Raw genomic sequence first — 15,334 nt, 5'->3', positions numbered from 1 at the left:
TGAAAATTCTAAAGGTGTTCCCGATAATGAAATGAGGGCAGTCCTAGATGAAAAGGATGCCATTACCTTGAAGAAGTCTGCTGGGTTGGCAGATGAGGTTGTTTCAGCCCGCGGGGTTGAGTTTACTCCGGAAGGGAGTTGCCCAGAGAGTAGCTGGGAGAATCAGGGGAATTTAGAATTTGGACCGGGTACGGGTATTGAAAGCCTGGAAGAGACAAATGTCCCATTTGAGTGTGTCCAAGATGTGGATGCACATGGTACTGAACCTAGTAATGGAGCTCAGAAAAAGTCTGAGGTATTTGATTCAGTTGAAAAGGAATGCAGTCCTTGTGGGTCAGATAGACTTGGTTCAGTGAAGAAAGGGTTAACCTTGGTAATAGTGGGAAGTGAGAGTTCCCAGGCGTTTGTGCTCGAAGGTGTGTTAAAAGTTAGTGGGGAGATGAATATTATTATTGAAGGAAAAGGGAAATATGTAGATCCCAAATTGAATGAAGAAAATTTAAAGGCTGGACTGATATCAAAGGCAGCAACCAGGCTACAGAGACAATGGCGTGGTACCACAAAGCCTGTGAATCAATTACAGGTTGAGTTGGAAGGTAACGGGGCCCCACACGCAATTGTTATTCCAGAGTGTGGTGTGAAAAGGCAGAATTTGACATGCTGTTTGAACAAAGAGTTTGAACTGAAAACTAATAGCCTGAAGGGTCCTGAAGAGAAAACTAGCAACTTGCGTAAAATTAAAGAATTGGGTGGAAATTCAGAAGATGGTCTAAGTTTGGGATACATTGTTGATAAAATAACTCCTATGGAAGGAGCAGACGAAAGCCTATTTCGTCAGGGTGCACAAGCTTCCCAAGTGGGAATTAACCAGAAAAGAGGCGAAGGTTAATGGGGACGCCATTTTTAAATAGCAAAAGCTGGTTTTATGGGATTTCAACAAAGCATGTGAATAATAAAGACAACCACATGGAAGCCTACCTGATAAGTTTGAAAGCAACATAAAGATTAGTATTTGCATGAACTTTTGTAGTATACCCGTAAGCTAAGATCACAACTCTTTAGTTTTTGTTGGCTAAAGAAAAATAAGACCTAACAATAGGTGGTTATTAAATTGGAGTCTGATGCTACAAGACTTTAGTAAGGTAAAAAAATGTTAAGATATTAAAGGAAGTGACAATGTAATCGATAACCATCTAGATACTGAATTGAATGTATAACTGTATTACCCTGTTTAAAAAAAACTTTTGTATGGTGTTAGATTCTAAAATCCTGTAAGACTCTGTATTACTTTGTTTTTTTTTCCGATGGTAAAAAAAACGCGTTGAAGAAAGGGGGTGTTATGCTTGTGCTCCCCCCCTCCTTTTTGAGAATCGCAAGATCGCTATTAAGTCAGGTCAGGAGACCCAAGAAATGAGAGAAAGACATGCAGAATCCACAAAGAGTTTGGAATGTGTCCTGGCCTCCGAAAGGCGGAACCATTTATAACGGCTATTGTCTCTTGGAGAGGGAATTGTGTATTGAGCGCTGTGCTATTCATCGATGCCCTCAAGGAATCAGGCAAGGTGGGCTGGTTGGGGGATGGCATCCTCCCTAAGCTGATTGACATCTGAGACCCTGTGAGTGGGGATAAAAGAGGGTCTGTGGGAACCAGAAGAAATGCTCAAAATCCTGTAACAGCGTAATAGCGAAAGCCGGTGGAAAGCCACGTGCGTCCTTTTCCATTTGCCTCGGAATTGGTGGGCCTTGCCACAGGAGAACGGCTTTAGCCGACAACAAAGGGGAAATCAGCCCCCAACGACTCTCGAAGGATTGACATCATAAAAGGAATGGGCAAGTTAAACATCCGTCTTTCTCTCCAACCAAAAGCTGCAGCTTGAATGAACTTGAGTGACTTTTATATTTCCATCGGACAATACATTAATCCCCTAGACAACGATGGAGCTATTTCTTATTGATCATTATTATACCCGCGCTTTCAGATTTAGTATTGATGATGTATATTATCTGTATGTTTGCATTGATATTATTTTTGTGTATTTTTATCAATAAAAACTGTTAAAAATAGTACCATCAGACTTCAACGGACCTCTCTATCTTTGCTGTTACGGGGTACGTAACACTCTTCAAAAGTTGGCATTAAATTGGGTGAGTGGAAATAAGGTCAAATTTAGTTTGAAGTTCCACTCATTTTTTGTACAACTCTGGATTTTTAATTTGAGCATATTGTTGGTCTATTTCTTTAATTTGGTTGGCCAGAACTAGTCGTTCTTTATGGGTCTTTCTTTTCATATTCGCAGTGTAGGAAATTATTTGTCCCCTGTGGTATGCTTCCAAAGCGTCCCAAACAACCAGGCTTGAGGTTTCAGGTGATGTAATGGTATTAAGGAAAAAGATTGTCTGGTCCTCCATAAATTTTACAAATCATTATCTGATGGTAAGGTTGAGTTAAAATGCCAATGCTTGTTTATTTTTGATGGAATCAGCTAATTATTGATTAGAAAGTAGTCAATTCTGGAGAAGGTGTGATAGAGGTGTGAGAAGAAAGAATATTCTCTCTTATTTGGGTGGCGAAGGTGCCATATGCAGTATCAGAGATGCCATAGTTGGAGAGGAAGGACTGAATTAATGAGGCAGATTTGCTTTGTACTCTGGGAATAGGAGACGATTGATCCAGCACTGGATCTATCCAACAGTTGAAGTTTCCACCTAGTATGAGAGAGTATGAACTCAGATCCAGCAGTGCAGAAAACAAATGTTCAAAGAAGTCCACAACATCCAGGTTCAGAGCATGTATGTTAGCCAACACTACCAATGTATTATATAATTTCCCCGAGACAATGACAAAATGGCCTTTTGTATCTGATATTGTGTTGTGGAGCTCAAAGGGAATGTTTTGATTTATGAGAATTGAGACTCTCCTGGTTTCAGCCTGAAAAGTGGAGTGGAAGTGCTGCCCAGCCCATCGTGACTTATGACGGGAACTATCAGAACTGCAAATGTGTGTTTCTTGTAGAAATGCAGTTGCTGTATTAAACTGTTTGAGATGTGAAAACTCCTTCCTTCTTTTAACAGGTGATTCAGCCTCTTGACATTTCAGCTCAGAAAATTTAACAGACTAACCATTCTCCTTTAAAAGAGATACAGGTTGATAGGCATAAGTGGTGTCAAGATTTCGGGTATAAGCTCTGAGGCAAAAGTATAAAACAAAGAGAAACGGCAGAAATAAACCCTGTATAACAAGGACTTCTAAGGGTTCTTAAAACAGTACCAGCATTGGAGTACCCTCCGCCCACCCTCCAACTCACAAGACAGCTGCCAGAGGACATAGCAGCAAGCTCTTAAGAACAATGATTATGCAACAGTACAACTTCCTGTCACTTGTAGTGTCATCTTCAACTCTGTTATTGTCATTTAAAGGAAACAGCAAGCATTCAACACTCCTAAGCTGATATTGTGCTTAGTGAGAAATAAAGCAATTCCCCCAAGATTTATTAAACATGGCTGTGAAAAATTAACCCTGAAACAAAAATACAAACTGATATTTGAAAAAAAACAGACTTTACCCAGTGCTCTTCCCACGAAAGGTTGTAAAGTTCATTGAATTGGAGGTAAAAGGAAATACTCTCTCTCTTGAGCAGTCTGAGTGGATATTATTTTACCTGATGTGGTAGTCAGTACCTAACCTGTCCAAGTCAGACCAGACCTCGCTATCCAAGCACTACTAATGGTACCTGGTAGAGGGTATGGGAGAAAAGTATTTTATGAAGTATTTGGTGTAGTGGGGAGACTGTTGATTCATTTCCATGCTTCGTCTACCGACCGTAGCCACTTCTTGTCACCGCTGGAAAGTGTGATGTGGAGCCGTGCAGGATATAGTAGGGAAGGCCTGAGTCCTTGGTTGGATAGCTCCATCATTACTTCTCTGTACTTGGCTCGCAGGCTCAAAACTTCAGGAGAGTAGTCCTCCACAACCCAAATCTGCTGGCCACAGTATTCTAGTTTCCCTGTCCACTGGGCCTCTCTAACCAGGAGATCTTTGATCTGGCAGCGGTGCAGGCAAAGAATGACCAGGTGCGGTCTCTGTCCTAGGGCTAGTTTAGCTGCTAGTGAACGGTGGGCTCTGTCAGTCTCCGGCGGGCATGGGAACGTCTTCCTTCCGAAGATCTCACAAAGCAGACTGGAAAAAAATTCAGTAGGACGCCCGCCTACAATAGATTCCGACAGGCCCAGGATGCGTAGGTTCTGCTGTCTGCTCCAGCCCTCCAGGTCAGTAACTTTAGCCATTAGCTTGATATCGTTTTCACGTACACTGAAACAGATGTTCTCAAGCTCACTGATGCGCTGGCTCAGGCCGTCTGTAGCGAGCTCGAGAGAGGGTAGGCATTGGCCATGGTCCTCCACTTTGCATTGAACTTGGTTGAATTTCATTTCCAGCAATTATGGTGTTGATCTAGTAGCATGGAGATAGCCTCTACTGTCAAGCCAGCTGCTGAATTGTCTTTTTTCCCGGATTTTGTACTCTTTGAGGTCATTGTGAAGCGAACGTAGTCGCAGGCAGGGGGAAGAGCAAAAAGTCCAACAGTTTGGTGTGAGAAAAGGGGGAAGGAGTGTGGGGATAAAAAGTAGAATGGAGTGCCTGTTCTTTGTGACTACTCCATGTGGCTGCTAAATGGAAGTGCAACTGTATTCTTTTCCATAGATGCTGCCTGGCCCCCAAAGTTCCTCCAGCATTTTGTGTGTTGCTTGGATTTCCAGCAGCTGCAGATTTTCTCTTGTTTATATTAGCCAAAGGAAGCAATTTCTCCCTGTGGTGTGTTAGAAGTACACAGTCTTGAACTTGCATCATTCAATCTTCATCTGCCAAAACCCAAATGACATGTCGAGTAAGCTAAACCACTTAGCACCTGCAAACTGGGACATGGTCTCCCTCCTGTGTTGGCAGTTTAAAATGTTCTCTCTTGATGGATCCCCTCTCCCCCATTTTCTTACTCTATCTCATCTTTTTCCCCAGTCCTGATGAAGGGTCTTGGCATAAAATGTCAACTGTATTCTTTTCCATAGATGCTGCCTGGCCTGCTCAGTTCCTCCAGCATCCTGTATGTGTTGCTTGTGCTTTGCATCTCTGTTTTCATAGCATGCACTCTTACATTGGCCTGTGCAGCTTCCTAGCTTGTGCTTGTGTGGTCTCTGCTGTCCTACACATATCCACAGCCTTTGTCAATTTCAGATACTTTTCAGAGAGCAATATTTCTCTGAACCCATTATCTGGGACTCCACAAACTATTTTGTCTCTGACTAGTGAGTGTAAGTGTGGAGTCTCTGAAATCTCCACACTTACAGGACTCTCAGTGTGCGAAGCTCAGTTGAGTATTGGGCACAGATGAAAAAAATTATATCCCTCAAATGAAATGTTTTCATTCCTCAAATTTTGTCATCAGAGTGTTCATTGTAAAGGCTGTCTCATGGATGCCAAAAGCATATTTTACCAATCACATGTAGAAAAACTTTCAAATGTGGTATATCCCACTGACAGAGTGTGGGTGCTTGGTGAAGCAGTTTCTCAATCTTCGTTGACTCACTGATATACAGAAGGCCACATCAGGAGCACAAACAGACTGACAAATTAAGTGTGGCCTCATCTGGAAGAACTGTTTGGGCCCCTGAATGGTAGTGAGGGAGGAGCAGTAGGTGCAGGTGTGGTACTTGTTCTGTTTGCAAGGATAAGTTCCAGCAGGGAGATTAGTGGGGATGGATCAGTTGACCACATTGCCAAGCACCTTTGCTCCATCTGCCATACCACCAAGAGTGATTTCCTAGAGGCCACCCATTTCAGTTCTACTTCCCATTTCCAATGTGACATGTCAGTTCACACTCAGGCTGGAAGAGGAACACTTCATATTCCATTTGGGTAGCCTCCACCCTGGTGGCATGAGCACCAAATTCTTGAACTTATGGTAATACTGTACCCCTCCTTCACTATTCCCCATTCCCATTTCTCTCTATCCCCTTACCTGCCGAACATCTCCCTCTGGCACACCTCCTCCTTCCCCTTCTATGGTCTTCTGTCCTCTCTACTCAGAATCCCCCTTCTCTAGCCCTTTAACTCTTTCACCAATCAACTTCTCAGCTTTTTATTTGACCCCGCCCCCCTCTCCCAGCTTCACCTATCACCGTATGCTTCTTTCTCCACTCCCTCCATCTTCTTACCCTAAATTCCACCCTATCTTTCCAGTCCTGATTAAGGATCTCGCCCCGAAACGTCGACTGTTTCCTCTTTACCATAAATGCTGCCTGGTGTGCAGAGTTCTTCTAGCATTTTGTGTGTTTTACTCTGGATTTCCGGCATCTAAAGTTTTTCTCCAGTTTGATCAAATGCGCATGTGTACGGGTCGCAGCTGGTTCCCGGATATCGCGCATGCGCCCGTTGGACGAGAGGCTCCGAACGATCGGCCACAGGTAGGAGTGGGGCTCTGGGCAGGGATCCAGGGCACCGGCGTCCGAACCGCGACTAAACAAAAATTACTGTGAGTTGTAGGTACATTGTGGTCTTGCACCCCGGGACAATGCCGGTTCTTTCGCACGATCCGTACCCGGGTCCCGGGGAGCTTTCGGCTGATGAGCCAAGGTGCCGTCGCCATTTCGGCGGCGCATGCGCATCGCTGGGACCGTAATGGATAGATGGGTTTCCAAATCGTGGGGTTTCTAGGTAAAGAGACAGCCATGGGTGACACTACCAGTGTTTTCCCCGCCAGTTCTTGGGGCGTTTGGAAACACAGGCGGAGGAAACGGGAGCAGATGGATCGCCCAAATACTGCAGAGCTCCAGTTATCTAAATTCAAATATTAAGAAGTCGGAAAAAATAGTTCCCAATTAATCTTGGATGAAGAGTCTACCTTCCAGTCGGTGAAAATGACAGTTAGTGCTGCATGAAAAAAAGAGAACAAAATCCTTCTGTCCAGAGTTAGTTCCTGAGAAAATCACCTTTGTTCTCCCTCCACTTGTTCTGGACCTTTCAACCCGTGAGAACTTGTTTTGTACCATTGTTTCTGATATCAAACACCTGTGTCCTCTGTAACAAGTGTCCTGTAGTTTTCACATCACCGAAGTGCCAGACTACAATGAGAAAGACGACTGCCCACCCCATCATATTCATTTGCATTGCCATTGGTGAGCTCACCACTGCCAATCACCTGGGGGGAGGGGTGGTCAGAGTAATTAGAATATCTCCAGGATCAGACATGTAATAGCAAGTGGTTTTTGTAGTGCTTTGGGCCTTGACCAGAACTTGTAATAACATTAATGGAGAGAGACAGACTGATGGGCAGGATGGCCCATTCTGATACAGTCAGAGAATTTGATGGTCAGTCAGGATGCCTGATCCATGCTCAGAAGATGAGTTCCAACTTGAATTGAACTTTGTAACAGTGATGTCAGAGCTCTCCAACAGACTAAAATCTCACCTAAAATATTGTCTTTCGTTCACTGATGTCTTTTGTAAATATTTTTACAGGTTAGAAATGGCAGAAAATTGGTGTATGAGAAACTCAGATGCAACAACACTTCAGTTTTGCTGTCTTTGTGTGGATATTTAAGGAGTCACCTCATATTTCCTTTGTAATATCAATATATCTGTTGTCGATCCTTGGAGATGAAGAAGTACCTCACCCCAGCTGGAAACGTGCTTTGTGTCTGAAATGTTCTGTTGTAACTCAGTAAAATCTACTGAAACCAGGGAGCTGAGAACACACCAGCATTTAATCACTAGAGATCAGTTCTTCAACTGCATTGATTGTGCGAGGGATTCAAATTTTCTGACATCTGAATTTCTGAATTGCTAGAGAATTGATCACAGTGAGATATAATTCTCCTTCTCTCAGTGTGTGAAGAGATTTACTCTCAACCCACCCGCAAACCAGTGAGTTCTCCATAAGGAAGGGCCATTCACCTGTTATGTGTATGGTACAGGATCGACTCAGACATCCAGCCTGAAGATACATCAAGTTCACACCATAGTGAGACACTCCACCTCTTCTGTCTGCAGGAAGCAGTTCATTCTGTCAATTCATTTAGACTGTGTGAAGGCATTCACACACTCCTCAATGCTGCAGAGACACCACCTCAGCTCACATTAAGGAGAGAACATTGACCTGCTCAGACTGTGGGAAGGGATTCACTTGATCATTTTAACTGAAGGAACATCAGTGAATACACCCTGGAGAGAGGCTGTTCTCACTGAGAAGATGCCATTCACCTGTTCAGACTGTGGGAAGGGATATACTTGGTCTTCTCAATTATTGGTACACCAGTTAGTTCACACTGGGGAGAGGCCATACATCTGTTCAGACTGTGGGAAGGCATTCACTCGATCATCCACACTACAGAGACACCAACGAGTTCACACTGGGGAGAAACCGTTCACCTGCTCAGAATGTGGAAAGGAATTCACTCAGTCATCTAACTTGAAAGTACATCAGCGAGTTCACACTGGGGAGAAACCATTCTCCTGCTCAGAATGTGGAAAGGAATTCACTCGGTCATCTGAATTGAAAGTACATCAACGAGTTCACACTGGGGAGAAACCGTTCACCTGTTCAGACTGTGGGAAGGGATTCACTCAGTCATCCCAACTGAATGCACATCAACGAGTTCACACTGGGGAGAGGCCATTCACCTGCTGTGAATGTGGGAAGGGATTCACACACTCTTCCACACTGCAGAGACACCAGCGAGTTCACACTGGAGAAAGGCCATTCACCTGCTCTGAATGTGGGAAGGAATTCACTCAGTCATCCACCCTTGTGAAGCACTACCGAATTCACACTGGGGAGAGGCCGTTCACCTGCTTTGAATGTGGAAAGGGATTCACTCAGTCTTTTCAACTGAAGGAACATCAGCGAGTTCACACTGGGGAGAAACCATTCACCTGCGCAGACTGTGGGAAAGAATTCAATCGGTCATCTCAACTGAATGAACATCAGCGAGTTCACACTGGAGAGAGGCCGTTCACATGCTCTGAATGTGGGAAGGGATTCACTCAATCATCTCAATTACTGAAACATCAGCGAGTTCACACTGGGGAGAGGCCATTCACCTGTTCAGACTGTGGGAAAGCATTTACTCACTCATCTACACGACAGAGACACCAGCGAGTTCACACCGGAGAGAGGCCGTTCATCTGCTCAGACTGTGGGAAGGGTTTCACTCGGTCATCTCAACTGAAGGAACATCAGCAAGTTCACACTGGGAAGAAACCATTCACCTGCTCAGACTGTGGGAAGGAATTTACTCGGTCAGCTCAGCTGAATGACCATCAGCGAGTACATACTGGGGAGAAGCCATTCATCTGCTCAGACTGTGGGAAGGGTTTCACTTGGTCAAGTCAACTGAAGGAACATCAGCGAATTCACACTGGGGAGAAACCATTCACCTGCACAGACTGTGGGAAAGAATTCACTCGGTCATCTCAGCTAAATGAACATCAGCGAGTTCACACTGGAGAGAGGCCATTCACCTGCTTGGACTGTGAGAAGGGATTCACTCGGTCATCTGACTTGAAAGTACATCAGCGAGTCCACACTGGGGAGAAACCATTCACGTGCTCCGACTGTGGGAAGGCATTCACACACTCATCCACGTTACAGAGACACCGGAGGATTCACACTGGGGAGAGGCCATTCACCTGCTCTGAATGTGGGAAGGGATTTGCTCAGTCATCTACTCTTGTGTCACACTACCGGGTTCATACTGGGGAGAGGCTATTCACCTGCTCTGAATGTGGGAACAGATTCAGTCAGTCATCTACCCTTGTATCACTGTACCAAGTTCACACTGGGATGAGGTCGTTTACCTGCTTTGAATGTGAGAAGGAATTCACTCAATCATCCAACCTTGTGTTGCATTACCAAGCTTTGACCAGAGGTGATCAGAGTGATCAGAAGCTTGAGAGGATGTAATTCACTCAGGTTCACTGATTTTTATTAAAGGCAGTGACCTGCGGCGGTTTTTTTTTTTGAAGCTTAGAGCAGCGGTCGATCAGCATTCTGGATTGATTAGCAAGAACAAGGCAGGGGCAAGCAGGGCAGCCAGCATTGTAGTGACCTGTGTTGGTGGGGATTTTGAGGCTTTAGCTCTTAGAGAAGGCAAAGAAAGCTGTAGAATTTTTTGCCCCTTTATATTTGCTTGTTTACAGCAGTAGAGATGTCAGGCAGGATAGTGGAATGATCCTCTTGCGGGATTTGGGAAGACAGGGAGTTCTCCGGTATCCCTGACGACTACAGTTGCGAAAAGTGCATCCAGCTGCAGCTTCCACCAGTTTGCATTGTGGGGTTGGAGCTGGAACTGGATGAACTCTAGATCAACCGGGAGGCTGAGGGTCTGATAGATAGGACTTATAGAGAGGTATAAAGGACACAGGAAACTGAGTGACAGACAGCAATGGGAAAGAGATTAAAGTACTCCTGTGGCCATCCCACTCAACAAAAGGATATTGTTGGGAATGAGGGATGATTTAGCAGAGGAAAGTCACAGCAGTCAGATCTCTGGTACTTTGTCTGGCTCTGTGACTCATAAAGGAGCGAAAAGATGCCAGGGTCAGGGACATCTCAGATCCCATCCACAGTATTTTGGAGGGAGAGGGAAAGAAACTAAATTTTTGGATTGCTACTTGTGCCACACGCCAGTGAGGGTAGAAGCAGTATAATTTGGCAGGTAAATGTGTGGCTGAGAAGATGATGCAGGCAGTAGGGCTTCAGGTTCTTGGATCATTGGGTTCTCTTCTGAGGTAAGTATAACCTGTACAAAACTGATGGGTTGCACTTGAACCCAAGGGGGACCAATATTATTGTGGACAGGTTTGTTAGTGCTGCTGGAGAGGGTTTAAACTAATTTGGCGGGGTGGGAACCGGACTCTAGAGATTCAGGATAGGATGAATAGTAAAAAAAAAGGTAGCACGCAGTCAAAATGTCAGGAAGGGCATGCAGGTGATAGAACAAAACAGCCAGCAGGGTGAGTATCAGTGCATTAGGGATGCAGAATCAAAAAGGGTAGCCAATACAGTACTCAGTGTTATATCTCAATGCAGGGAGAGTAAGAAATAGGGTGGATGATCTTGTTGATCTTGTGGCCATCATTGAATCGTGGCTGAAGAATGGTTGTAGTTAGGAGCTGAATATCTAAGGTTACACATTGTATTGGAGGGATAGGAAGGTAGAGGGGGTGGCATGGCTCTGCTGGTAAAGAATGGCAACAAATTAGTAGAAGGTTATGACATTGAATCTTGGTGATTGAGTTAAGAAGCTGCAAGGGTAAAAGGACCTGGATGGCAGTTATATGTAGGTCTCCCAACAGTAGCTGGATGTGGATCACAAGATAGTGAATTTGTTGAATGTCAGCGAAATGACTTTTTAGAGCAGTTTGTCATTGAGCCTACTAGGGGATCAGTTATACTGGATTGGGTGTTGTGTAATAAACTGGAGGTTATCAGGAAGTTTAAGGTAAAGGAACCCTTGGGAGACGTTGATCACAATATAATTGAGTTCAACTTGAAATTTGATAGGGAGAAAGTAAAGTCTGATTTAGCAGTATTTCTGTGAACTGAAGGAAATTACAGTGGTGTGAGAGAGGAGTTGGCCAAAGTAAATTGGAAGGAGATGCTGGTAGGGATGACAGCAGAGCAGCAATGGCGTGAGTTTCTGGGAAAAATGAGGAAGGTGCACACTAGATGTATTCCAAAAAAGAAAGAGATACTCAAATGGCAAAATAGTGCAACCGTGGCTAACAAGGGAAGACGTGGCTAATGTAAAAGCAAAAGTGAGGGCATACAACAAAGCAAAAATTAGTGGGAAGACAGGATTGGGAAGCTTTTAAAAACCTACAGAAAGGGAAAAGATGAAATATGAAATCAAGCATGCAAACAATATCTAAGTGGATAGTTAAAGCTTTTTCAAATATGTAAAAAATAAAAAAGAGAAGTGAGTGGATATAGGTCTGCTAGAAAATGATGCCAGAGAAATAATAATGGGGGACAAGGAGATGACAGATGAACTAAGTGAGTATTTTGCATCAGTCTTCACTGTGGAAGACACTAGCAGTGCACCAGATGTTGAAGGGTGTGAGGAAAGAGAAGTGAATGCAGTTACTATGAAATAAGAGAAGGTGCTCAAAAGCTGAAAGACCTAAGGGTACATAACTCACCCAGACCAGATGAACTGCACCCTAGGGTTCTGAAAGAGGTAGCATTAGAGGTTGTGGAAGCATTATTAATAATCTTTCAAAAATTATTGGGGTCTTGCATGGTGCCAAAGAAAAGGAAAATTGCAAATGTCACTCCAGTTTTTTAAGAAAGGAGGAAGGCAGCAGAAAGGAACCAATAGACCAGTTAGCCTGACCTCGGTAGTTGGAAAGATGTTGGAGTCAATTGTTAAGGGTGCGGTTATGGAGTACGTGGTGACATTGGACAAAATAGGACGAAGTTAGCATGGTTTCCTTCAGGAAAAATCTTGCCTGAAAAGTCTGTTGGAATTCTTTAAGGAGATTACAAGTAGGGTAGATAAAGGGATCCTTTTCTTATTTGCTGCCAGTGACTAGTGGTGGTTCACAGGGGTCGATGTTGAGACTGCTGCATTTTATGCTGTATGTCAGTGATTGAGAATGTGAAATAGATGGCATTGTTTCCAAGTTTGCAGATGATATGAAGATTGGTGGAGGGGCAGGTAATGTTGAGGAAACAGGTAGGCTGCAGAAGAACTTAGACAAATTTGGAGAATTGACAAGGAAGTGGCAAATGAAATACAATGTTGGAAAATTCATTTTGGTAGTAGAAGTAAAAGTACAGACTATTTTCTAAAGGTTCAGAAAATCTAAAAATCTAAGATGCAAAAGGTCTTAGACTAACCCTAACCCTCATGCGTCCCTGTGCAGAACACCCTGAAGATGAACTTGCAGGTGGAGTTGATGGTGAGGAAGGTAAATGCAATCTTAGCATTCATTTTGAGAGATCCAGAATGCAAGAGCAATGATGTGATGCTGAGGCTCTTTAAGGCACTGGTGAGGCCTCACTTTGAGTATTGTGAACAGTTTTGGGCTCTTCATCTCAGAAAAGATGTGCTGGCAGTGGTGAGGGTTAAGAGAAGGTTCACAAGGATGATTCCAGGAATGGAAGGGTTATCATACAAGGAATATTTGATGGTTCTTGGTTTGTACTCACTGGATTTAGAAGGATGAATGGTGGATCTCATTGTAACCTATTGAATGAAAGGCCTAGACAGAGTAGATGTGGAAAGGATGTTTCCCATGGAGGGTGAATCTAGGTCAAGATTGCATAGTCTTAGGATAGAGGGGTGTCAAAACAGAGATGCTGAGAAATTTCTTTAGCCAGAGGGTTGTGAATTTGTAGATTTTGTTACCACAGGCAGCTGTGGAGACCAGGTTATTGTGTGTATTTAAGACAGAGTTTGATAGGTTCAATTTTGGACACGGCAACAAAGGGAGAAGACTCAGGAGTGGGGTTGAGGAGGGGAATCAACGGTCAGCCATAATTGAATTGGCGCAGCAGACTCAAGGGGCCAGCTGTCCTAATTTTGCTCCAATATCTTATGGTCTTGTGATCTTATGCGAGCTGTGGTGACAGGTGATTCATTAGTTAGGGGAACAGAAAGGATGTTCTGTGGGTGAGAACAAGATTCCTTGATGATATGTTGCCTTCTAGATGCCAGGGTCTGGGCACCTCAGATTGAGTCCTCAGCATTCTTAACAGGGAGGGTGAACAACCAGAGGTCATGATCCATTTAGGTACCAAGGACATAGGTAGGAAGAGTGCTGAGGTTCTGCAAAATTGAAGGGCTAGGGTTCTAGGGTTGTGATCTCAGGATTGCTACCTGTGTCACATGCTAGTGAGGTTAGAGCTGGGAAAATTATCCAGTTTTAATACGTGGCTAAGGATTTGGTGTTGGAGGAAGGGCAGAAGAGTTTTGGATCAATTGAGTCTTCGAGGGTGGCTGTGTGTGCAGGAGTGCAAGTGCATTGGGGAGGGGGCATTGATGGTGGAGGGGGCATGCATGTATCTCTCACTCTCACACACAAAAACACATGCAGCTGTGGGGATGGATGGAGGTGGTGGGAGAGGGAGATTGAGTTGGGGAGTGGGAAATGAAAGGGCGTCTGGAAGATGGGCAAGAGGAGGAGGATGGAGATAGGGCTTCCTCCTCCTTCCCATCCACCCAATTCCCATTTCATTTCCCACTCTCCTCCCACTAAGGTCTCAGAGTCCCCCTCTACCCCCACCCCCTCTGGAATTGACTCTGAGCATTGATTTGCTGTGCATGCAAACAATAAATTGTTAGATAGTATATGGTTAACATACTTTGATAATAAATTAAATTTGAGCTTGAACTTTGTAATGTATTGTTTATAAAACATGTAATGATGTACTCAATGAAGTTCCATCCAGGTGTGCAAAATGAAACTGGTGTTCAGCCCTACTACTCTGTGCCAGCCAATTGCCCTCTCTTGATTTTGTCCTATCTGACATGGGCATCAGTTGGGTTGTAAGAAGGTCAGAGTTAGGAGTTTAATTTCAATGGACATAGTTTGTATCAAAAGGACATGCAGGAAGGCAGTCATGGCAATCATCTATAGGCCTCCAAATAATAGCGAAGATGGAGTTGAGATTGCAAAGGGAAACATAGAAAACCTCCAGCACAATACAGGCTCTTCGGCCTACAAAGCAGTGCTGAACACATCCTTACCTTAGAAATTACCTAGGGCTACCCATAGCCCTCTTATTTTTCTGAGCTCCATGTATCTGTCCAGGAGTCTCTTAAGATACCTTATGTATCCGTCTCCACCACCGTTGCCGGCAGCCCATTCCATGCACTTACCACTCTCTGCGTTTTAAAAAAAAACTTACCCCTGACATCTCCTCTGTACCTACTTCCAAGAACCTTAATTGCCCTCTTGTGCTCGCCATTTCAGCCCTGGGAAAAAACCTCTGAGTATCCACACAATCAATGCCTCTCATCATCTTATACACCTCTATCAAGTCACCTCATCTTCTGTCGCTCCAAGGAAAAAAGGCCGCGATTCACTCAACCTGTTTTCATAAGGCATGCTCCCCAATCCAGGCTACATCCTTGTACATGTCCTCTGCACCCCTTCTATTGTTTCCATATCCTTCCTCTCGTGAGGTGACCAGAACTGAGCATAGTACTTGAAGTGGGGTCTAACTGGGGTCCAATATAGCTGCAACATTACCTCTTGGCTCCTAAACTTAATCCCATGATTGCTGAAGGCAATGCTTTCTTAACTGTAGAGTCAACCTACGCAGCAGCTTTGAGT

At 44.1% G+C, this 15,334-nt stretch overlaps 1 protein-coding gene across 1 annotated transcript; it reads left to right on the top strand.

Moving 5' to 3' along the window:
* Positions 1-6,193: 6,193 nt before the first annotated feature.
* LOC132384110 (gastrula zinc finger protein XlCGF26.1-like) lies at positions 6,194-14,389 on the top strand. Its single transcript, XM_059955456.1, has 2 exons — positions 6,194-6,456; positions 7,511-14,389. The coding sequence occupies exon 2, from the start codon at positions 8,241-8,243 to the stop codon at positions 9,951-9,953; it is 1,713 nt and encodes a 570-aa protein (XP_059811439.1). The 5' UTR covers positions 6,194-6,456; positions 7,511-8,240; the 3' UTR covers positions 9,954-14,389.
* Positions 14,390-15,334: the final 945 nt, after the last annotated feature.

This window comes from Hypanus sabinus, chromosome 31, assembly GCF_030144855.1.
Source record: "Hypanus sabinus isolate sHypSab1 chromosome 31, sHypSab1.hap1, whole genome shotgun sequence".
Classification (NCBI taxonomy): Eukaryota; Metazoa; Chordata; class Chondrichthyes; order Myliobatiformes; family Dasyatidae; genus Hypanus; species Hypanus sabinus.
The sequence above is the reverse complement of the archived record's forward strand: the minus strand, read 5'-3'. Positions and strand labels throughout refer to the sequence as shown.